At 45.4% G+C, this 24,841-nt stretch overlaps 1 protein-coding gene and 1 pseudogene across 1 annotated transcript in view; both read right to left on the reverse strand.

Annotated features, from left to right (window-relative positions):
• Positions 1-1,356: 1,356 nt before the first annotated feature.
• NELFA (negative elongation factor complex member A) overlaps positions 1,357-24,841 on the reverse strand; it is a 44,413-nt gene continuing 20,928 nt past the window's right edge. The window contains exons 7-11 of the mRNA XM_056554939.1: positions 21,568-21,656; positions 11,404-11,515; positions 9,340-9,602; positions 7,023-7,122; positions 1,357-2,580 (exon numbers count right to left, since the gene is read on the reverse strand). Of these exons, the coding sequence (XP_056410914.1) occupies positions 2,396-2,580; positions 7,023-7,122; positions 9,340-9,602; positions 11,404-11,515; positions 21,568-21,656 (749 nt within the window). The 3' untranslated portion in view covers positions 1,357-2,395. The remainder of the gene's footprint in view (positions 2,581-7,022; positions 7,123-9,339; positions 9,603-11,403; positions 11,516-21,567; positions 21,657-24,841) is intronic.
• On the reverse strand, positions 5,923-6,023 carry LOC130345389 (U6 spliceosomal RNA; annotated as a pseudogene).

Consider the following 24,841-nt stretch of genomic DNA (forward strand, 5'->3'; position numbering starts at 1 on the left):
TTGAAAGCAGACTCAACATACAATGCTACAAACAGACCAGATCTGCGAAACATGTCAATGGCTGGAAGAACCGACCAATCAGAATGGGCATTTCACTGGTAGTGAAGTACATGTACTGACTGACTGGCTGGCTGTCAGCGCCTCCCTACACTACAGAGAGGTATTACATGTTCTGTACCATTACCTGTCCTCAACATAGACCAGTGTTTCCCAACCAGGGTGCCTCCAGGTGTTGCAAAACTACAACTCCCAGAATGCCTGGACAGCCTTTGGCTGTCCAGGCATTCTGAGAGTTGTAGTTTTGCAACAGCTGGAGGCACCCTGGTTGGGAAACACTGACAGACAGTGATTTACAGCTTCCGACAGCTCTTTCTTACCTTTATATATGTATTAGTTATCTACTTATTTTGCTTCAATTATTACTTTTTTGACCTATTTTGATAACATTTTGGGGCTTCCGAAGCATTTACCAGGTTTCCACAGAGTTATGGTCTCAACATACAAAATAGTTTCAGCTTATGATGGTCGTCCTGGAACTAATTAAAGGGGTACTCTGGTGCCGTACATCTTATTCTCTATCCACAGGATAGGGGATAAGTGTCTGATTGCAGAGGGTCCGACCGCTGGGACCCTCGTGATCTCCTTCCCGGCACCCAGACTCAGTAATCTGCATGGAGCCGAGGTCGCTATGTGCATGAACGGTCAACCACAGCACAAAGCAGTGGCCGACACAGCGTTGGCATCTCTCCAGCTCTCCCATAGAGATACATGGAGGGGTGTTTTGGCCACAGCTCCGTGCACGTTCCAGTGGTTGGACCCCCCGCGATCAGACACTTAAAGCGTACCTGTCAGATCAAAAAAAAAATAAAAAATAAAAAATAAAAAACTCAGTACCTAATCCTGACCATGTACATCTAATTTTTATGTGTCTAGCACCTTTATTTTTTTTTTATTACACTTTTAATTTAGCTCACTAGTCTGAATTCCTCTCAAAGGGAGGGGGCGTGGCCTCACTGTGCAGGTCTCCACCCCCTCCCTCAGTATGCTGTCTGCTCACATCTTCCCTAGCATTAGCAAAACTACAACTCCCAGCTTGTCCTCACTGACAGTAGCGGGACACAAGCTGACAGTGGGAGGATTTTTCCTCCAGCTCTGAGCCCTGCGCTCACAGCTGTCAATCAAGGAAGTGTGTCCATGACATAGGTGATGATGCATGGACACAACAGGACTAGTATATGTCCAAGCAGGCCTGGGGGGCAGTTGTTTGACTGGATTTATCGGTATGAAATATTGAACATTTTCTAATGAAAGCAATTGCAAAACCTATTGGTTACAACAAAGTTTTTGTATCTGACAGCGCCCATTTAACTTGAGACCACTGTACCTAGTCTTTCTCTGCTGCAGTAAGGGAATCCTTTTTATGGGCAATAAACGTGTGTTCAGTAGATCCCAAATACTGTATATTTATCATGTAAATGTATAATCTTGAGCACTACTGAAGTTCAGCAAAAAAGTGAGAAACATCTTTTAAATCCTTTCGCAAAGTCTTAATCTTCATAAAAAAAGGGCTATATAAGAAAGTAAAATTACAGAAAACCCAAACTGCAGTTCACAATACAGAACATTGCAGTCTTACTCTTCTCGCAAAACAGACGACAATAATGCCTCCACTTTATTTATGCATCTTGGACTCAACATCTATTATACCAGACTTCCCAACAGAACTAGACAACACCCCCCCCCTTCCTCCACCCTCTGTCCCCCATGATTGTACTAAACTAGGGAAACAAAATCTTGCAAAGCAGAAGGAAGCAAACAGCAGTGGTGTGGACGCCCAATGTCCAGCACTGAGACGCTCACACACTCGAAGACTTAAAAAATAAAATCTGAAGAGCGAGGTTACAGTAAGCTTCACCAAGACCTTGTCATGTCCAAATACTTGCACTTTATCTTTTTGAAATACTGCAGATAAAAATGGAGAAAAAAATAAAAATAAAAAGGCACCCCTTCCCCACTCCCAATACTCAATGGTACAGGTCACCATTTCTGCCTAGAAAAATCAAGGTGATCCACAGGATTTACAGAGTACTGTATAAAAGAAAAACAAAAAAAATCCATTTCACCCAGGAGGCTCTGCATTGTGATTGTAGGACTCATTTTAAAATAAGTTTTAATCATACAAAACTGGCCATTAGTTTCTCTCGTTCTCAAAGTGTTGTATTTGCAGGAACAGATCGATTGTCTCTGGTTCCAGTGAGGATGTAACCATTGACTGCTCTCCGCTCGAAAGGATCATCCAGGGAACAATCGCCTCTGGATGGTGATTGTTATAACAAGAACCCTATTTACAAGTCTCATTTGTTTTGGTCCATAGTGTCCTGCCTGGAATCTGCCCCTACGAGATGTTGGTCAGGGGCTTGTATTTTTTTAGCTTGGTCCACTTGCCGGTGGAATAATTCATTTCGAAAACCGTGTCGACGATCATTGTGGTGCTGCCTGTACCGTCGCCTTTCTGTATGACCTCTGTGTACTCGCTGAGTTTTATCTGGATAACATCACCCTGTTCTGGGCAAGGGTTCTCTGCAAACAAAAAGACAAAAACATTAAGGTATTAGAAGGTAAAAGTATACAACTCAAGTGGTGAACACAGGAAAGGGTCAAATTCATTTCCATGCACACTCCGCTAGACCGAGCATGAAAGCTGCTGCAAGACACCCTTGTTTAAACACAAAAGGATCGGCAGTCATGCTGTTCTAAGCTCCTCCCCCGATATACAGCCAATGGTTCTGCCACATAGTCTGGTTTGGTAAAAATTTGACCTGCCCGGTGCCCCGACTGTCTTATGCACTGACCGACAGGTCCCCCCTCAATGCATCTTTATGGGATTGCTGGAGTATACTAGCTCTGTATGTCTAGCTCTCCCATAGAGATGCATCACCGCTCACTATACGGAGAGGCGATTGCTCTGTGCATGAGGAAAGCTGGGGCACCGGGAAGGAGATTCCAGGTGTCCCAGCAGTCGGACCCTCCCACGATCGCCACACTTATCCCCTATCATGTGGATAGGGGATAAGAACTTCAGTACAGGAGTTCCCCTTTAACATTAACGCTAGAGATGAGCGAACTTACAGTAAATTCGATTCGTCACAAACTTCTCGGCTCGGCAGTTGATGACTTTTCCTGCATAAATTAGTTCAGCTTTCCGGTGCTCCGGTGGGCTGGAAAAGGTGGATACAGTCCTAGGAGACTCTTTCCTAGGACTGTATCCACCTTTTCCAGCCCACCGGAGTACCTGAAGGCTGAACTAATTTACGCAGGAAAATTCATCAACTGCCGAGCCGAGAAGTTCGTGACGAATCGAATTTACTGTAAGTTCGCTCATCTCTAATTAACGCTACCATCAGAGGCTGTGTTAACCGTCTCTGCAGAAACCATGACAGAACCTGACGGACCCCATTATCAGTAAAACAGTGCTGAATTTTTTTATTATAACTAGAAGCCATGCTAGGCCATCATTTTTTACAGAACCAGAAACCGCTTTAATAAGCAGTACATACTGCTATAAAGCCATAATGTGGATCTGGGTTCCTAAGACAGTGTTTTCCAACCAGGGTGCCTCCAGCTGTTGCAAAACTACAACTCCCAGCATGCTTGGACAGCCAAAGGCTGTCCGGGCATGCTGGGAGTTGTAGTTTTGCAACAGCTGGATGCACCCTGGTTGGAAAACACTGTCTTAGGAATTGAGGTATTGCACTATACAGTCAAAAAGCACGCGAGTTCAACTGCAAATTAACTTTGTTTTAAAAACAGGCATTTTATCTTTGAACATTGCCTTAAAAACTGCATCAGAAAACCATTGCAATTCAGGCACGGTTTTGCTATGCAGTTTAAGGATGTCACAAACTACCAGTCCAAGACTGGCAGAGCTCCGATAAGGAAAAGTTTTTGTACTCACCGTAAAATCTCTTTTGGAGCCTTCATTGGGGGACACAGGAGACCATGGGAATTATGCTGCTGACACTAGTGAAAAAAAGAAGTCTGCTCCTCCCAGCAGGATAAACCCACCCACAGGCACAGAGCGAATCAGATGTGTCACAAAGCAGTAGGAGAAGCCAAAACAACAAAGGAGACCTGTCTGAAGGACACCAGAAAGTAACAAACACAGGTAACAACCAACCTGACCAGGAGCCGTAAATGGGGGGTGCTGTGTTCCCCAATGAAGGCTACGAGAAAGATTTCAGGGTGAGTACAAAAAAAAAAAAAAATTGTGGAACTCATGGGAGACCATGGGATGTCCCAAAGCAGTCCCTGGGGTGGGAAAAACATCCACCAGAAAAAAAGAAGGTCAGTCCAGAGAGAATATCCATGTGGCCAGGATCATGGACAAGGCCCAGAAGGAACTGTACTCAGGTACAATACAAAGACCCAAAGCCACCCCACGAGAACCGGGTGAAAGAACACACAAAAGCGTATGCCAGAAGGCGGGGACTATGCCTGGCAAGGAAACGCGTACTGGCCAAACGAAGGTAACCAGAATGACCAGAAGGCCCTCAGCCACATGTCCGCACAGACAGAGGGATGCGAAGGGACCTAAGCCGGCTGATGAGGAGGCCAGAGATGTCCTGCATACAGAGCAGCCGCCACCAGAGGTTCCCAGACACTGACATAAGGCTTACACCATCAGACGTCAGCAACCCAAGCGGAGCGAAACACCTCAGGTGACGTTCTCCTAGGCAGAGAGGTCATCCGAGGTGCCTGGGCTGCACAAGGTAAACAAAATAAACTTTAATGCACGTTCCTACGTCGGCCTTACGCTCTTTCTGGGGACAGGAACATCGGAGAGCCGTCCGCCTATGACCAGCTGCAGCAATGTTCCGCCTCGGCTGGTGATAGGCTGAGCCCACTGTCATGTAAGAAGCCGGCTTCTTACATGACAGTGGGCTCAACCTATCACCGGCCAAGGTAGAACATCACTGTGGCCGGTGATAGGCTGACGGCTCTCCGACGTTCCCGTCCGCAGAAGACGGTCCGATGGGGAAGGTGATTTAAAGTTCATTATGCTTTCCTTTTGCAGCCCGGGCATAGGGATACAGCGTACAGCATAGTGTGTCAGCGCCGGCGGCCCGCAACAAACAGGAGGACGAGGAGGGCAGCGCTTGCGGGTGATATGCGATTAGTTCCCCGATGTGGGGACAGCGCAGCGCTGGGTTGATAACTCATTCATTCCCGAGGGGGAGGGGCCAAACCGGTATTGCGGTATGGGAAAAAATTAATATCGTGCAGCACAAAAATGGCAGTATTCGGTATGAACCTGTATACCGCCCAGCCCAACAGAGGGTCCATCTTAAGTTACCCCCATGGAAGTTGCCACAAATCCATTGCACATGCCGGGGCACCCCTAGCAATCACCCTGCACAGGTAGTGCCGCAACGCAGCAAACTCTGTATGGGTGACCAATGGAAAAGGGCAAGCTGCCGCCAGGTTACCAGGTGTTCCCCAAGGGACTGGAAGGGCAGTGTGGTGAGCCACGCTGGATGAGTACCCCTAGGTCTCTACCACTGTAAAACCCCATACCCCCAAGAAGTCGACCAACAAGTTGCTACGGGGAAACTGACCAAAGCCCAAGCAGGTCCGTGGTTATGAACGCAAATTGGTACAGCACGGAAATGTATGTGTCACAGACACCCGGACCCAAGGCCAAACACTTCAAAAATTGGAAGGCAACAGACAGGGGCAATCACATCTGTCCAATACAACCTCCTACGGCAAGACACTCATTCTGAAGGCTGAGAGTTGAGACAAATGGGAGCACTGTACCCGAAGATATTGCTATAAGGGAAAAAGCACAGGGCGATTGAAGAAAGCTTCTAAAATCGACCCCCGAACTCAAAAATCCATTTATTATATGGTCAGAGAGGGGAAATTCATATGAAACGCATAACATTTTTTGCTTGTCATCCTCGCTCAGGCGCCATGCTAATATCCTCTGTATCGCTCCAATATTCATTTATACATATTTGTATGGTATTAAGTTATTTAGTTTTAGTATATATATGCTGCCGGAGCGAACTCCTGAGCAATTAAATTGTCATGAAGGGGAAAACTCCAATAAAAAAAATAAACAAACTATGCAGTAGAAACTACTTTTGGCCACTAGAGGGGGGACTCCGTATCAAATTGAGTTGTACAGTAATTTTATATTCAGCCACTAGAGGGAGTAGTTTTTTTTTTTTTTTTAAATCAATAACTATATTGAGTACTGTCCACTGCAGCATAGCACCGCCAGAGCATCCTATAGCAGAAGCCCGGAGGCCATGACGTCCGGTCAAGGGGGGGGGGGGGGGGGGCTCAATCTTCTTATACTCACCCTGAAGTCTTCAGCCAGCTTATAGCCACACTGCATCACGCCAAGCTGCCATAGCAACGTGGGCAAGGGCAAGCGGGGGACCCGGACCCAGACCCAGCATACTCTCGCCAGGAACTGGCGAGAAGGGGTTGACTGCCCCTGCTCTTATGCTCCGTGCCCCTTAGTCGCATATAGGGGCGATCAGGTAGCACCAAGCTCCTGTCGCCCCACCTAAAAACAAGAAAAGAAAGGGAGGAAAAAAAAACTAAATACAGGCCCTTACTAGAAAGTAATTAAAAAAAGAACTCCAGAACTTGAGAACTCCAGACCTGTTTCTGCCTCCTACTGACACTAAGCTAAAACTGATTCGCTCTGTGCCTGTGGGTGGGTATATCCTGCTGGGAGGAGCAGACTTCTTTTTGCCTAGTGTCAGCCTCCTAGTGGACAGCAGCATAATACCCATGGTCTCTGTGTTCCCCAATGAGGCAACCGAGAAAAATTCCTTTAGCTAAAAACGCCAAAACATAACGCTTTGAACTGCAGGTGTTTTCACATGAGTTTTATATAAAAAAAAAGCGCATATCTGTTAATGGCGCTATTGCATCCAAGTCAGCTGGTGTTCTGTAAAACTCAACAACATTTAGAGCATAATTCTACATTGACGCCGGGGACTTACCTCTTGAACCTGCCATAAAGCCCAAAATTAGAGCCTTCTCTGGTCTTGTAACCTTGTTTGCCGTCTTGAACATTTCTTGTGCAACAGACATCTGTTCACTCTGAAACGGAGAGGAAACATTCATTCATTAAATACACTGCTGAAGCAAACCAGGCACACGTTCCCATGCAAAGGGCCGAGCAAACCCAATGCACATGAAAAGTAGATTTTGGACTTAATGTAAAATCTCTCTAGGGGCTTCTATTGGGGGGACACAGGACCATGGGTATATGCTGCTTGCCGCAAGCGGCAAGCAGCATATACCCATGATCCTGTGTCCCCCAATGAAGCGGTCAAGAAAATTTGCTAATGATGCTTAAAAAGCAGACACGTCAAATGCTTTGATCAGTCGGGGTCTCTGTGCCCCACAGATCTCTAGATATAGCCAGAAGCAGCACAATTCACTCCCTGGCTAGGCGCTTGCTCGGATTCAATGCAGGAGACTAGCTCCATTACAGTCTTGGAATAAGCACCAAACCGGGGAGTGAAGTGTGCTGCGATGCGCTTCTCCTGGTTATATCTAGAGACCAGTAAGGGTCTCAGCACTGCCACCCTGACTAATCAAAACTTTTAACCTATCATTTCTAAAAACCTTTGTCATGCAGAAATATCTTTTAAGATTATTTCTTCTCACCTATGCACAGGGTGGGTGATAAATATCTGATCAGTGGGGTCTGGCAGCAGGAATCCCCACCACTCCTACTCACTAGCTATAGAAACTTACAAAGATAGCCGAGAACTGTAGTGGTCTATCGATTGAACGAAGTAGTGGTTGAGTATTTGTCCTGCACCTTCACACACTCATGGGATCTCTGGTCTCATTATGGCCAGGTCAAATGATTGGACCACCACCGAGTAAGTCTTCACCTATCCTGTGGATAGGTGATAAGTTTGCATCTTGGGAAACCCCATTAGCATCTGCTTCCAAAGATGAACGACTACAAATAATGTACGAACAGGTGAATGGTAATCTGTTGGATTGTAGGACCCCAATGAATAAAAATTATAATATTATTAATATAATATATATATATTAGGGATCGACCGATAGTTTTTTTTTTAGGGCCGATACCAATAATCGGTGGAGGTTAGGGCCGATAGCCGATAACTTATACAGATATTCCGGTATAAGTTATCGGCTATTTATCCCCCCGCGACACCGCTGCAGATCGGGCAAAGCGGGCACTTTAAATCAATGCACTGCAGTGGCTTTTGCGGTGCCATAGGCGGCCGCCGCCGCCACCCGCTTCTCTCCCCCTGCCTGTCCGGGGGTCCTGAGACCTATCACCGCCACCGCTCCCCCCGCACCGGCCCCATTGCCTCCCCCATCCCCGGTTTTATAATTACCTGTTCCCGGGGTCCACTCCACATCTGGCTCCGGTGGCGTCCTCCTGAACTGTCACTGTGTGCACTGACTGTGACGTCACGTCGCACACGTCACTCGTCATAGCGTAACGCAGGACGCAGCAGGAGCAAGAAGTAGCATGGGCCCCGGGAACAGGTAATTATAAAACCGGGGATGGGGGAGGCAATGGGGCCGGGGCAGTGCGACGCGGTGCGGCGGGTCGGGGCGGTGCATTATCGGCAAGGTAATTGCCTATACTGATAATGCCCAAAATCGTGATTATCGGCCGATAATATCAGCCATACCGATCATCGGTCGATCCCTAATATATTTCTATATATATCTATCTGTTTATGCTCGTGCATTGACAGTTATCTTTTACCTGATTGGCTAGCTGCCTCTCGAGGTACCTTTTGAGGTTATTTATTCCATCACGGCGTCTTGCGCTCCAGACGGCGGTTTTCAATCTGCCCCTCCCTCCCCCCCATTTTATCTTTTTTCCTTTTTAGGTATTTGCTAGTCACGATGTTTATATTGGGGTTAGTCGCTCGATTCTCAAGTGGACATGTTTTTATTTCTACTTATTTAATTATTTGTATTTTCTTATTTTACTTATGTTTATTACTTCTTACATACACATATATATACACATACACACATATATACACATACACACATACATACATACACACACACATACATACATACATACACACACATACACACACACACACATATACATACACATATACATACACATATACATATATATATAAAGAATTACTTATTTCTTATTTTGTTCAATAAATATCGCAGCCTTGTTCATCCACAATTATTGTATGGTGTTTTTATTTATTGAGTTAATCTTATATGGAAATATTCATTGGGTTCTATGTTTCCATGTGAATGTATCCCAACTCTGCTTGTACTTACTGTAAGTGACAGATTCTTCTTGGGCTGAGGTTGCGTCTGAGTAGTAATCTGAGGAGCCTGAGCCGCAGGAGTGGCCACCTGAGGCGTAGTAGGTGTCAGCGGAGAGGTAGGAGTGGCTGCAGGCGTGGGAGTGGTAGCAGGCGCATTGGGATTGCTATGATACATTGGTGTCCGCTGTTTGAACTGAGTAGGAAGTGCATTATTGGGAGCTGTGGGTTCCTCCGTTTTCCTCGTCGTCTGTAAAGCTTCCCGGACAGACCCAGCTACACAAAAGTGAAAATAGAAAAAGCAAAAGGTTATGTACAACATGTGGTGAGGCAGAATGCAATTCATTAGGATTAGAGATGAGCGACGTTACAGAAACTCGATTCGTCTGGAACTTCTCAGCTCAGCAGTTGCTGACTTTAGTTTGCAGATATTAGTTCAGCTTTCAGGTGCTCCGGTGGTCTGGAGACTCTCTCCTAGGACAGTATCCACCTTTTCCAGCCCACCGGAGCACCTGAAAGCTGAACTAATTTATGCAGGAAAAGCCATCAACTGCCGAGCCGAGAAGTTTGTGATGAATCGAATTACTGTAACTTCACTCATCTCTAATTAGGATTAATTTACATAAAATAAATACATGAACAAAAACCTATTAGAGTAGCCACAAAAAACTAAAACATCATAGGTGATTATACAGACATCTGTGCCCGCAATTAACTAGGGCTGCGTGATTTGGGGAAAAAGAGCGATTGCGAAAGGTAAATATTGAAATTTCAATATGGAATTGTGACAAAGTGTGAAATTCCCCTCTCCCCCATTAGTGGTATTGTGGTGAAATTGTTTTCTTCATATCAAGTGGCTCCAGAAAGATTTGTAAATTACTTCTACTAAAAAAAAAATCTTAATCCTTCCAGTACTTATCAGCTGCTGAAGTTGTGTAGTTCTTTTATGTCTGACAATAGTGCTCTCTGCTGACACCTGTCTGTCTGTCTCAGGAACTGTCAAGAGCAGGAGAGGTATGCTATGGGGATTTGCTCCTAATCTGGACAGTTCCTGACAGACAGAGGTGTCAGCACAGACCACTTATCAGACAGAAAAGAACAACTCAACTTAAGCAGCTGATAAGTACTGGTAGGATTAAGATTTTTAAAATATTTTTTTTTATTTTTTTAAACAGAAGCAATTTTCAAATCTGTTTAACTTTCTGGAGCCAGTTGATATGAAAAATTGTTTTTCACCAGAGTACCCCTTTAATGCTGTGCTGGGGAGTGAGGGAAACAAAAATAAAAACCTGATGCTTACATAGGCCTAGTCCCCATAGGTCCCGTTTTTCCTCCAAGCAGTCCGGTGTCTTATGGGACTTACAGGCCCTACCTGCTAAGCCAATCACTGGCCTGACACGTGACACTGATGGGAGTGGGAAAGGTCTTGAAACCAGCTGATTGTCGGGAGCACAGAGAAGGTACCGGGACTGCACGGAGGAAAGCAGGATCTGTGGAAGACCTATGGGGACCAGGGCTAGGAAAGCATCAGGTTCTGTGTGTTTCCCCTGCTTGCCTATTATTACTTAGGACAGTGTTCCCCAACCAGGGTGTCTCCTGCTGTTGCAAAACTACAACTCCCAGCATGCCCGGACAGCCTTCGGCTGTCCGGGCATTCTGGGAGTTGTAGTTTTGCAACAGCAGGAGCCTCATGATTGGGAAACACTGACTTAGCATTTGAATTTCAGCGCCGCAGGTAATCGCAAACTTTCCCGAGGGGCCATATAGACATATTGCAATTTGCAAAAATCGTGATGCGATTGCGATATATTTTGCAGCCCTAGTATAAACCAAAATTAAATCTGATCTCCCGTGTTTGACCTACTGGCGGCTTCATACCTTTATGCAGACCTTTTTTTTTTTGCTTTATCATTACTGGAAAAAAAAAATGGGTCAGGATTCCTGGAGAAAATAAAAATAATTCCCGAAAGTGCAGTATACCAGAGGAATGGAGAACACGCTATACAATGTTACATCTTCTGGCTTCTGTATTGTGTGTCGGTGCAGCATTCGTTTGCTTTATAGTGACAGGACGTACCTTGCTGAGTCTCAGACGCGGGGATGTAGGAGGAGGATGGCACCACACTGGGAGTTGCTGGCAAGTAGCTTGTAGATGGAAGGGCGCCCTCATTGTTAAGGGTACCGAGTTTCTAAGAAATAATTTTACAATCAGGATAAGATACGGTACATTAGTGCCCTAGCATAGTAAATTCTCATAAATATGGTAAAAGCTGTTCCTAAGAACTCAGTACTTAGACATTATGATTTAGCAGCAAGTGAGAAAGTCGCGAGGCAAAACAAAAAAAACAAAAAAAAGTTGTGAGACAGACGTCAGGGAACATGGGGAGAAAATATACATCATGCATCATCATTTTCTCCCGCCATTCCCGTAAAAAAATAAATAAATAACTAAAGGCGTCCGTCAGACCCCATAATAGTAAATAGGATCTGTCAGGACCCGTTGTTGCCTGTTGTGCCCTGTCTGAATAACGGATATTAAAGTGACAAAAAATAAATAAAGCCAAAAAAGTGGCTAACGGACCTTATCTGACTGGGCACAATGGCAGCGTGAAAGGGGCCTCCACAATCTAGAACCTATCCCCTATTATATGCCAATCTCTATCTTATATGAAGGATAGCCTTATCCCTATCTCTATCTTATATGAAGAATAGCCTTATACCTATCTCTATCTTATATGAAGGATAGCCTTATACCTATCTCTATCTTATATGAAGGATAGCCTTATGCCTATCTCTATCTTATATGAAGGATAGCCTTATCCCTATCTCTATCTTATATGAAGGATAGCCTTATATCTATCTCTATCTTATATGAAGGATAGCCTTATGCCGATCTCTATCTTATATGAAGGATAGCCTTATCCCTATCCCTATCTTATATGAAGGATAGCCTTATGCCTATCTCTATCTTATATGAAGGATAGCCTTATGCCTATCTCTATCTTATATGAAGGATAGCCTTATCCCTATCTCTATCTTATATGAAGAATAGCCTTATACCTATCTCTATCTTATATGAAGGATAGCCTTATATCTATCTCTATCTTATATGAAGGATAGCCTTATGCCGATCTCTATCTTATATGAAGGATAGCCTTATATCTATCTCTATCTTATATGAAGGATAGCCTTATACCTATCCCTATCTTATATGAAGGATAGCCTTATGCCTATCTCTATCTTATATGAAGGAGAGCCTTATGCCTATCTCTATCTTAGAGATAGGCATAAGGCTATCCTTCATATAAGATAGAGATAGGCATAAGGCTATCCTTCATATAAGATAGAGATAGGCATAAGGCTCTCCTTCATATAAGATAGAGATAGGCATAAGGCTATCCTTCATATAAGATAGGGATAGGCATAAGGCTATCCTTCATATAAGATAGAGATAGGCATAAGGCTCTCCTTCATATAAGATAGAGATAGGCATAAGGCTATCCTTCATATAAGATAGGGATAGGTATAAGGCTATCCTTCATATAAGATAGGGATAGGTATAAGGCTATCCTTCATATAAGATAGAGATAGGCATAAGGCTATCCTTCATATATCTTATATGAAGGATAGCCTTATACCTAGCCCTATCTTATATGAAGGATAGCCTTATACCTATCTCTATCTTATATGAAGGATAACCTTATGCTTATCTCTATCTTATATGAAGGATAGCCTTATCCCTATCTCTATCTTATATGAAGGATAGCCTTATGCTTATCCCATGCATGCTTAAACTCCTTCACTGTATTTGCAGCGACCACTTCTGCAGGAAGGTTATTCCATGCATCCACTACTCTCTCAGTAAAGTAATACTTCCTGATATTACTGCAGAAACCTTTGACCCTCTAATTTAAAACGATGTCCTCTTGTGGTGGTTTTCCATTTTTTAAAATTATAATAGAAACCTCATGCTCCAAATGCGGAGGTTTGTGTAGTAAGCGCTCCCTAGGATGAGAAGGAGCAGGAAAAAAGGATGGGAGGACAATGTCCTCATTGAGATGAAAGGCCGAGACCACCTTGGGCAAAAAGGAAGGATCTGGCCGGAAAACGACCTTGTCCTGATGGATCACCAGAAACGGAGAATGGCAGGAAATAGCTGCCAATTCAGACACTCTCCGAATGGAGGTGATAGCCACAAGAAACAACACTTTACGAGAAAGGAGGCGGAGAGACACCTCTCTAAGTGGTTCAAAGGGTGCACCCTGGAGGGCACTCAGAACCAAATTTAAGTCCCAAGGGGGAGAAGGAGACCGATAAGGAGGAACAGCGTGCGCCACTCCTTGCAGGAAATTCCGGACATGAGAATTAGAAGCCAGGGGCCGCTGGAAAAGAACCGTAAGGGCCGAAACCTGACCTTTAACCCCTTGGGGACGGAGCCCATTATGACCCTAAGGACGGGAGCATTTTTTGCAAATCTGACCACTGTCACTTTAAGCATTAATAACCCTGGGATGCTTTTACTTATAAATTTGATTCAGAGATAGTTTTTTCGTGACATATTCTACTTTATGTTAGTGGTAAATTTTCGTCGATACTTGCATCATTTCTTGGTGAAAAATTCATGAAAAATCTGAAAATTTTGCATTTTTCTAACTTTGAAGCTCTCTGCTTATAAGGAATATGGATATTCCAAATAAATTATATAATTGATTCACATACACAATATGTCTACTTATGTTTCCATCATAAAGTTGACATGTTTTTACTTTTGGAAGACACCAGAGGGCTTCAAAGTTCAACAGCAATTTTCCAATCTTTCGCAAAATTTTCAAAATCTGAATTTTTCAGGGACCAGTTCAGGTTTGAAATGGATTTGAAGTATCTTCTGGTTAGAAATACCCCATTATAAAAACTGCACCCCTCAAAGTATTCAAAATGACATTCAGTAAGTGTGTTAACCCTTTAGGTGTTTCACAGGAAGAGCAGCAAAGTGAAGGAGAAAATTCAAAATCTTCATTTTTTACACTGGCATGTTCTTGTAGACCCAGTTTTTGAATTTTTACAAGGGGTAAAAGGAAAAAAATCCTCAAAAATTTGTAACCCAATTTCTCTTGAGTAAGAAAATACCTCAAATGTGGATGTCAAGTGTTCGGCGGGTGCACTAGAGGGCTCAGAAGCGAAGGAGCAACAATGGGATTTAGGAGAGAGAGTTTTTCTGAAATGGTTTTTGGGGGGCATGTCCCATTTAGGAAGCCCCTATGGTGCCAGGACAGCAAAACCCCCCCACATTGCACACTATTATGGAAACTACACCCCTCAAGGAACGTAACAAGGGGTACGGTGAGCCTTAACATCCCACAGGTGGTTGACAACTTTGTTAAAGTCAGATGTGTAAATGAGAAAAAAAAAAAATAAATTTCTTCACTAAAATGCTGTTTTTTCCCCAAATTTTACTTTTTACAAGGGGTAATAGGAGAAAATTTCTTCTGAGTATGGAAATACCCCATGTTTGGACGTCAAGTGCACTGCGAGCGAACTACAATGCTCAGAAGAGAAGGAGCGCCATTGAGCTTTTAGAGAGATAATTTGTTTGGAATGGAAGTCGGGGGCCATGTGCATTTACAAAGCCCCCCGTGGTGCCAGAACAGTGGACCCCCCCACATGTGACCCCATTTTGGAAAATACACACCTCACGGAATGTAATAAGGGGTACAGTGAGCATTTACACCCTACAGGCGTTTGATAGATCTTTGGAACAGTGGGCTGTGCAAACAAAAAAAAAAATTCATTTTTCATTTACGCTGACCACTTTTCCAAAAATCTGTCAGACACCTTTGGGGCGTAAATGCTCACTGTACCCCTTGTTACATTCCGTGAGGGGTGTAGTTTCCAAAATGGGGTCACATGTGGGTATTTTTTTTTGGGTTTTATGTCAGAACCGCTGTAAAATTAGCCACCCCTGTGCAAATCACCAATTTAGGCCTCAAATGTATATAGTGCGCTCTCACTCCTGAGCCTTGTTGTGCGCCCGCAGAGCATTTTACGCCCACATATGGGGTATTTCCGTACTCAGCAGAAATTGCGTTACAAATTTTGGGGGTCTTTTTTCCTTTTACCTCTTGTGAAAATAAAAAGTAAACGGCAAAGGAGAAAAAGCCCTCCAAAATTTGTAGTGTAATTTCTCTCGAGTACGGAAATACCCCATATGTGGCCCTAAACTGTTTCCTTGAAATACGACAGGGCGCCATGCACATTTGAGGTCTAAATTGGGGATTGCATAGGGGTGGACATTGGGAATCACTGGCGTAGAATACCCCTAACAGGGTGCCTCCAGCTGTTGCTAAACTCCCAGCATGCCTGGACAGTCAGTGGCTGTCCGGAAATGCTGGGAGGAGTTGTTTTGCAACAGCTGGAGGCTCCGTTTTGGAAACCCTGCCGTACAATCCGTTTTTCATTTTTATTGGGGGGGGGGGGGGGGGTGAAGACAGTGTAAGGGGGTGTATATGTAGTGTTTTACTCTTAATTATGTGTTAGTGTAGTGTTTTTAGGGGACATTCGCACTAGCGGGTTACGGCGAGTTTCCCGCTAGGAATTTGCGCTGCAAATTGAAGCAGGATACTTACTGTACCCTGTACATTCACATGGGGAGGGGGGGGGGGAAGAGACAAACCTCCAGCTGTTTCAAAACTACAACTCCCCGCATGTACTGATCACAGAAGGGCATGCTGGGAGATGTAGTTATGCAACAGCTGGAGGTACGCAACTACAACTTCCAGCATGCCGAGACAGCTGTTTGCTGTGTGGGCATGCTTGCTTGAATTTGTAGTTTTGCAACATCTGGAGTGCTACAATTTAGAGACCACTGAACAGTGATCTCCAAACTGTGGACCTCCAGATGTTGCAAAACTACAACTCCCAGCATGCAAACAGCTGTGTGGGCATGCTAGGAGTTGTAGTTTTGCAAGATCTAGAGGGCAGTATAGAGATCACTGTGCAGTGGTCTCTAAACTGTAGACCTCCAGCTGTTGCAAAACTACAAATTCCAGCATGCCCACATAGCAAACAGCTGTCTGGGCATGCTGGGAATTGTAGTTTTGCAACATCTGGAGGGCTACAGTCTAGAGACCACTATAGTGGTCTCAGACTGTAGCCCTCTAGATGTTGCTAGGCAACTCACCGGCTTCCGTCGCATCCAGGGAGCCGTCCTCTTCTGCTGACGCCGCCCGCAGATCGCCGTCGCTCCGCTGCCTCCGGAGGGGTAAGTGATCTTCGGCGCTGTTCCTCTTAGTTTTCCCCGTTCTGGCCCGCCTATTGTGGGTGGGCAGGACGGGGAAAACGAAAGTAAACCCCCCCCCCCGCCCCCGATCTGCTATTGGTGGTCGCGTCTAGACCACCAATAGCAGGGATAGGAGGGGTGGCACCCGTGCCACCTCACTTCTATCGCTTTAGGGGGATTGTGGGGGTCTAATGAGCCCCCTGAGCATTTGCATGGGGTGCCTGCTGATATCAGCAGTCACCCCGGTCCGGTCCCCGCCCGGCACGCGGCGGGACCGAAATTCCCACGGGCGTATGGATACGCCCTTCGTCCTTAAGTACCAGGACGCAAGGGCGTATGCATACGCCCTTTGTCCCCAACAGGTTAAGGGAAACGGAGACAATCCCAGTTCCAGCCCCGACTGTAAAAAGGAGAGAAGACGGGGAACTGAGAAGGTCACTGGAGAGAAGTCCTGAGCTTCACACCAACTAAAATAAGACCGCCAAGTACGGTGGTAAATTCTTGTGGTGGAGGGCTTACGAGCATTGAGCATGGTGTGAATGGCTTGTGAGGAGAGGGGAGAACCCGCGGGCCCTCAAAACCGCAGTCTCAACCGCCACGCCGTAAAATACAGCGACTATAAATTGGGGTGGCAAGAGGACCCTGAGAGAGTTGATCTGGGCGGAGCGGAAGGTGAAGAGGAACGTCGTCCAGGAGCCCGACTACGTCGGCGTACCACGACCTTCGGGGCCAATCTGGAGCTACCAGAATGGCGGTAACGACCTCTGCCTTGAGCTTCCTCAGCACCCTAGGAAGAAGCAGAAGAGGAGGGAACAGATAAGGCAGGGCAAACCCCATCCAAGGAATCAATAGGGCGTCCACGGCTAAGGCCTGAGGGTCCCGGGACTTGGAAGAATTTTCCGATTGTGCCGGACGCGAATAGGTCCACGTCCGGAACGCCCCAGAGGTCGCAGAGCTGCGTGAAGACCTGCGGATAAAGAGACCACTCGCCGGGGTCGGGAGAGGACCAACTGAGGAAGTCCGCTTCCCAGTTGAGCACTCCCAGAATGTGGATCGCAGAGATGGATGGAACCTGGCTCTCCGCCCAGGAAAGAATTTTGGTCACCTTGGCCATGGCTGCCGAGCTGCGGGTGCCGCCCTGTCGATTTATGTACGCCACGGCCGTGGCTTTGTCTGACAGAATGCGGACAGGACGGGACTGAAGACGGGGCTCCCAATGAAGACGACAAAGAAGAATCGCCCGTAATTCCAATATGTTTATCAGAAGAAGGGTCTCCTGGGCAGACCAGAGACCCTGAACCGTCCAATCCCTGAACACGCCGCCCCAGCCTGACAGGCTGGTATCCGTAGTAATCACTTGCCAATGAAGGGGAAGGAAGGACCGCCCCTGGATAAGAAGAGGCGAGCGGAGCCACCAGAGCAGAGACTGACGGACCCTGAGAGGTAGAATAATCTGACGATCGAGGGACAGGGGTGACCTGTTCCATCGAGAGAGAATCGCCAGTTGGAGAGGGCGGTAATGGAACTGAGCAAAGGGCACAGCCTCCATCCGACCCAGGACTTCCATACAAGTGCGGATGGAGACTGATATCTGAGTCCGCAGGGAGCGGACCCCCTCCCGGAGCGCCAGACATTTGTCCGGTGGAAGATAAATTTGGGCAGAGGCCGTGTCGAATCGAAACCCCAGAAAGGTTAGAGACTGGGTAGGCAGGAGGACTGACTTGTCCTGATTGACCAGCTAGCCGAAACGAGTCAGAGCGTGGAGAGTGATGACCAGATTCTCCAGAGTCTGGGCTCTGGTTGGAGCCTTGATGAGAAGGTCGTCCAGATAGGGCATCACCGAGAAGCCTCTCGACCGTAACAGGCCCATCACTGGCGCAAGGACCTTCGTAAAGACCCGAGGAGCCGTGGCTAGACCGAAGGGGAGAGCTACAAATTGAAAGTGCCCTCCGGAACCGCAAAGCGGAGGTACCGATGATGGCCCGGAAATATTGGCACATTGAGGTAGGCATTCTTGATGTCCACTGAGAAGAGGAACTCCCCCTGTTCCAGGGACGCCACCACCGAGCGGAGAGATTCCATCCGGAAGCGGCGAATGAGAAGATGACGGTTGAGACGCTTGAGGTGTAGGATTGGTCGTACAGAACCGTCTGTCCTTGGGGACCACAAAGAGATTTGAATAGAAACCCGAAACCGTTCCTCTAGGACAGGAACAATAACCCCCTGGAGAAGCAGGGACTGGAGGAGCATCACAAAATTGCTTCGCCAAGGGAGGAGACCGGGGGGCCCGGGATCGAAAAAAGCGATCCCTCGGGAGGAAGGCAAATTCGATTCGGTAACCATTGGACACCACGTCTCTGACCCAAGAGTCCTGAATGTGTGAGGTCCAGATGTCTCGGAAACACAAAAGACGACCTCCCACCCGCAAAGAAACCGCGGGTGGAGGCCTTACTTCATCCAGAAGTGGGCGCAAAATGGCCCGACTTCCAAAACGGGCGAGCCCGGAACGAGGGAGCCTGCCCTGACCCCTTTGTTGCAGCCGGAGGCCCAAAAGGAAGAAGAATTCCTTTGGGAAGTAGGACGAGCCTTATTTTGAGGTAACAAGGAACTCTTACCTCCCGTTGCCTCAGAAATGATCTCAACAAGGCGTTTGCCAAAAAGACAGCCACCCATAAAGGGAAGCTCAGTGAGAGACCTTTTGGAAGCGGCATCCGCATTCCAAGCTTTAAGCCACAGAGCGGCGGAGGGCTGCTAGGTGACCCACAGCAAAGGCAGAACAAGGGGCTACCTGCATGGAAGCTGCGCACAGAAAGTCCCCAGCCTTAGTGCAACGGGGAGAGGGAGAGGGAGAGGGAGAGGGAGATGGAGATGGAGATGGAGATGGAGCTGTCGACACCACTCCAACAGGGCCTTGGACACCCATGTTGAGGCGAACATGGGAAGAAGAGAAGAGCCAGCAGCTTCAGTAGCGAACTTCGCTAAAGATTCTACCTTTCTGTCCACAGGATCCTTGAAGGCAGCGGTACCTGCCAGAGGCGGGCGATCCAGACCGGGTACGCGTGGCAGAGCGGCGACTCCGAGAACGTCCTCTGGAGGAGTGACGTTTGTGCCCAGATGACAGGGGGGGGGGGGGGGGGACCCATGAGGGAAACGCCTATGTCTTTCCGAAGACTCAATGGAAGAGTCAGACGAGGCACCCCTATCACGCTTGTGAAAGCATGAAGTATGAGGAGACGAAGAGCAGGCCCTCTCAGAGGTCCTGCGCAGGGATGACCCCTCCAAAGCGGACACCATTTCGCGGGAGGCCTCAGCCACCGAACGGGAGACTTGGGTCAAGTCAGCCATATACTGGGTCAGGGAAGAAACCCAGGCTGGAGGAGTGGCTGAACCCAAAAGGACCTAAGGGGCATCAGGGGGCACTAGAGGGTCTGGGGGAGCAGATGAGCAGGCAGAGCAAGCGGGCTCAGCAGAGCCAGGCATCTTGGTATTGCAGTGCTTACAGGTATAGTAAGTCACTGAATTCCCAAGTTTTTGTTTAGAGGGATGAACAGCCCTGGGTACGGACATAAGGGGGTACAAAAAAGAGAAGACAGGCACTTTCTCACTCAGATCTAGTGAGATATAAGGCGCTGAGTAGTGGCCAAAACACACACACACTAAAGGATTTTATAACACATGCTTTATAAAAACATGCCCCTTAGTGTAATTGCTCCCCCAGTATAATGCAGCCCCTGTAAAACAAGCCCCAAAAAATGAGGGTGGGCCAAAACAGGGGGTCTCCAGAGGTTGCGAGGGAGTACCTGTGGAAAAAGTACTTACCTCAGTCAGAAGAATTTACCTAATGGAGTCTTCAGTGAAGTCTTCAGCCAGCTTATGGTCCCTGCATTACGCCTGGCTGCTATGCGCGAGCCAGGCGAGCAGAGACATAGGGGGACCCGGACCCATGAGGTACCACCCAGGCGCTGACCGTTGGCGAGAGGGGGTTAACAGCGCATATACGCAATGTTTGTGCCCCCTTACTTGCAATGGGGAAACAGTGAACCTCAGTTCCTGAGTCCCCACCTGAAAACAGAAAGTAAAGGGAATAAAAAAATATAACACGTCCCTATACTAGGAAAATAAAAAACAGAAGACCTGGTCTGGGCAACCCAGACCGCTCCACAACCTTCAGACACTAAGCTTAAACTGACTAGCTCAGGGCCTGAAGGTGGGTATATCCTGCTGGGAGGAGCTGACTTTCTATTACCATAGTGTCACACCTCCTAGAGATAGCAGTATAGACCCACGGTCTGTGTCCCCCAATGGAGCCGATAGAGAAATACCCAAGCTTAATTTTTCTGCCAGATTCCGCTGCGTAAACACAGCCATAGGATGCACTTATATTCGTTTTTATACAGATTTATACAAAATTCTAGCTTCTCCCAGACTAAGGGCTCAGATACACAACCTACGTAACACCAAAGCAATGCAATTTCTGTCCTACAGAACAGTAAGCAGCTATCGCTATAGGCACCTGCCATTTCATGTTCCCAAACAGTTTCTCTTAAGGGGCACTCCGTTGCTCAGCGTTTTGGAACAAACTGTTCCGAACACTGGAGTCGGGAGCTCGTGACGTTATAGCCCCGCTCCCTCAATGTCTCTACAAACCGTTTTTCGAACAGTGTGCATCCAGCTGTTGCAAAACTACAACTCCCAGCATGCCCAGACAGTCTGGCTGTCCGGGCATGCTGGGAGTTGTAGTTTAGCATCAGCTGGAGGCACACGTTTTGGAAAACACTGCTCATTTAACTGCATCCTTCTTACACCGCGATATAGAATCATTGCAAAAGACACAAGTGTGTGAACTGCAGATAGACACAATATGCTGCATAGGAATTTACATATTTGCTTCAATTCTCAAAATCTCTCCCTTGTATTTATCATCAGTGATAAAAGGGAAGGGGGAGGAGAAGATGGGTGACTTACCTGTGTAGAGAAGAGCCCAGCAGCATAATCAGGGGTTGCACTTTCCACAACTGTTTCTTCTTTCGGGGGTTTTTCTGCAACATCCGTTTCTGTAAATAAAATATTAAAAATTATTAAAATCTGCAATAAACACAACAGAAAAAAAAGTTAAAGAAATAAAAGAAACACACTTAGGCTATGTTCACACGGCGAATGTCCAACCAGAAAAATTCTGGCCGGACATTCAGTACACAGCGGGCAGTGGCAAAGCATGCCGGTGCTAGGAAACATAGAAAGTATTGGCAGATAAGAACCATTTGGCCCCATATTCTGAATATAATAAATAGTCCCTGGCCCTATCTTACATGAAGGATAGCCTTATATCCCTATCTTATATAAAAGGATAACCCTACACCTATCTATCTTATATGAAGGATAGCCTTATGCCTATCTCTATCATATGAAGGATAGCCTTATGCCTATCTCTATCTTATATGAAGGATAGCCTTATGCCTATCTCTATCTTATATGAAGGATAGCCTTATGCCTATCTCTATCTTATATGAAGGATAGCCTTATGCCTATCTCTATCTTATATGAAGGATAGCCTTATGCCTATCTCTATCTTATATGAAGGATAGCCTTATGCCTATCTCTATCTTATATGAAGGATAGCCTTATACCTATCTCTATCTTATATGAAGGATAGCCTTATACCTATCTCTATCTTATATGAAGGATAGCCTTATACCTATCTCTATCTTATATGAAGGATAGCCTTATACCTATCTCTATCTTATATGAAGGATAGCCTTATACCTATCTCTATCTTATATGAAGGATAGCCTTATACCTATCTCTATCTTATATGAAGGATAGCCTTATACCTATCTCTATCTTATATGAAGGATAGCCTTATACCTATCTCTATCTTATATGAAGGATAGCCTTATACCTATCTCTATCTTATATGAAGGATAGCCTTATACCTATCTCTATCTTATATGAAGGATAGCCTTATACCTATCTCTATCTTATATGAAGGATAGCCTTATACCTATCTCTATCTTATATGAAGGATAGCCTTATGCCTATCTCTATCTTATATGAAGGATAGCCTTATGCCTATTTCTATCTTATATGAAGGATAGCCTTATGCCTATCTCTCTTATATGAAGGATAGCCTTATACCTATCTTTATCTTATACGAAGGATAGCCTTATGCCTATCTGTATCTTATATGAAGGATAGCCTTATGCCTATCTCTATCTTATATGAAGGATAGCCTTATACCTATCTCTATCTTATATGAAGGATAGCCTTATACCTATCTCTATCTTATATGAAGGATAGCCTTATCCCTATCTCTATCTTATATGAAGGATAGCCTTATATCTATCTCTATCTTATATGAAGGATAGCCTTATACCTATCTCTATCTTATATGAAGGATAGCCTTATGCTTATCCCATGCATGCTTAAACTCCTTCACTGTATTTGCAGCGACCACTTCTGCAGGAAGGCTATTCCATGCATCCACTACTCTCAGTAAAGTAATACTTCCTGATATTACTGCAGAAACCTTTGACCCTCTAATTTAAAACTATGTCCTCTTGTGGTAGTTTTCCATTTTTGAAATTATAATAGAAACCTCATGCTCCAAATGCGGAGGCAGGAATCAGAATTTTCTGCGGCAGATGTTTCCGCCACAGAAATTCCGCCATGTGCAAAATACTCAAGCTTAATTTTTCTGCCAGATTCCGCCACGTAAACACAGCCATAGGATGCACTTATATATATTAGTTTTTATACAGATTAAAAAGGTGGCAGCAAAATTCTAGCTTCTCCCAGACTAAGGGCTCAGATCCACATCCTACGTAACACCAAAGCAATGCAATTTCTGTCCTACAGAACAGTAAGCAGCCATTGCTATCGCTATAGGCAACTGCCATTTCATGTTCCCAAACAGTTTCTCTTAAAGGGGCTCTCCGCTGCTCAGCGTTTGGAACAAACTGTTCCGAATACTGGAGCCGGCAGCTCGTGATGTTATAGCCCCTCCCCCTTAATGTAAGTCTATGGGAGGGAGCGTGACGACTGTCACACCCCCTACCATAGACTTGCATTGAGGGGGCGGGGCATGACAAGCTCCAGGCTCCAGCGTTTGGAACAGTTTGTTCCAAATGCTGAGCAGCGGAGTACCCCTTTAACCCCTTAAGGACTCAGCCCATTTTGGCCTTAAGGACTCAGACAATTTAATTTTTACGTTTTCATTTTTTCCTCCTTGCCTTCTAAAAATCATAACTCTTTTATCTTTTCATCCACAGACTAGTATGAGGGCTTTTTTTTTGCGCGACCAGTTGTCCCTTGTAATGACATCACTCATATCATAAAATGTATGGCGCAACCAAAAAACACTATTTTTGTGGGAAAATTAAAACGAAAAACGCAATTTTGCTAATTTTGGAAGGTTTCGTTTTCACGCCGTACAATTTATGGTAAAAATGACATGTGTTCTTTATTCTGAGGGTCAATACGATTAAAATGATACCCATTATTACATACTTTTATATTATTGTTGCGCTTAAAAAAAATCACAAACTTTTAAACAAAATTAGTACGTTTATTATCCCTTTATTTTGATGACCTATAACTTTTTTATTTTTTCATATAAGCGGCGGTATGGGGGCTCATTTTTTGCGCCATGATCTGTACTTTTTTTTGATACCACATTTGCATATAAAAAACTTTTAATACATTTTTTATAATTTTTTTTGTAATAAAATGTATTAAAAAAGTAGGAATTTTGGACTTTTTTAATTTTTTTCGTTCACGCCGTTAACCGTACGGGATCATTAACATTTTATTTTAATAGTTCGGACATTTACGCACGCGGCGATACCAAATATGTCTATAAAAAAAAATTTTACGCTTTTTGGGGGTAAAATAGGAAAAAACGGACGTTTTACTTTTTTATTGGGGGAGGGGATTTTTCACTTTTTTTTTTACTTTTACTTTTACATTTTTTTACATTTTTTTTTACACTTGAATAGTCCCCATAGGGGACTATTCATAGCAATACCATGATTGCTAATACTGATCTGTTCTATGTATAGGACATAGAACAGATCAGTATTATTGGTCATCTCCTGCTCTGGTCTGCTCGATCACAGACCAGAGCAGGAGACGCCGGGAGCCGCACGGAGGAAGGAGAGGGGACCTCCGTGCGGCGTTATGAATGATCGGATCCCCGCAGCAGCGCTGCGGGCGATCCGATCATTCATTCAAATCGCGCACT

Source organism: Hyla sarda, chromosome 1 (assembly GCF_029499605.1).
Source record: "Hyla sarda isolate aHylSar1 chromosome 1, aHylSar1.hap1, whole genome shotgun sequence".
NCBI classification, from domain to species: domain Eukaryota; kingdom Metazoa; phylum Chordata; class Amphibia; order Anura; family Hylidae; genus Hyla; species Hyla sarda.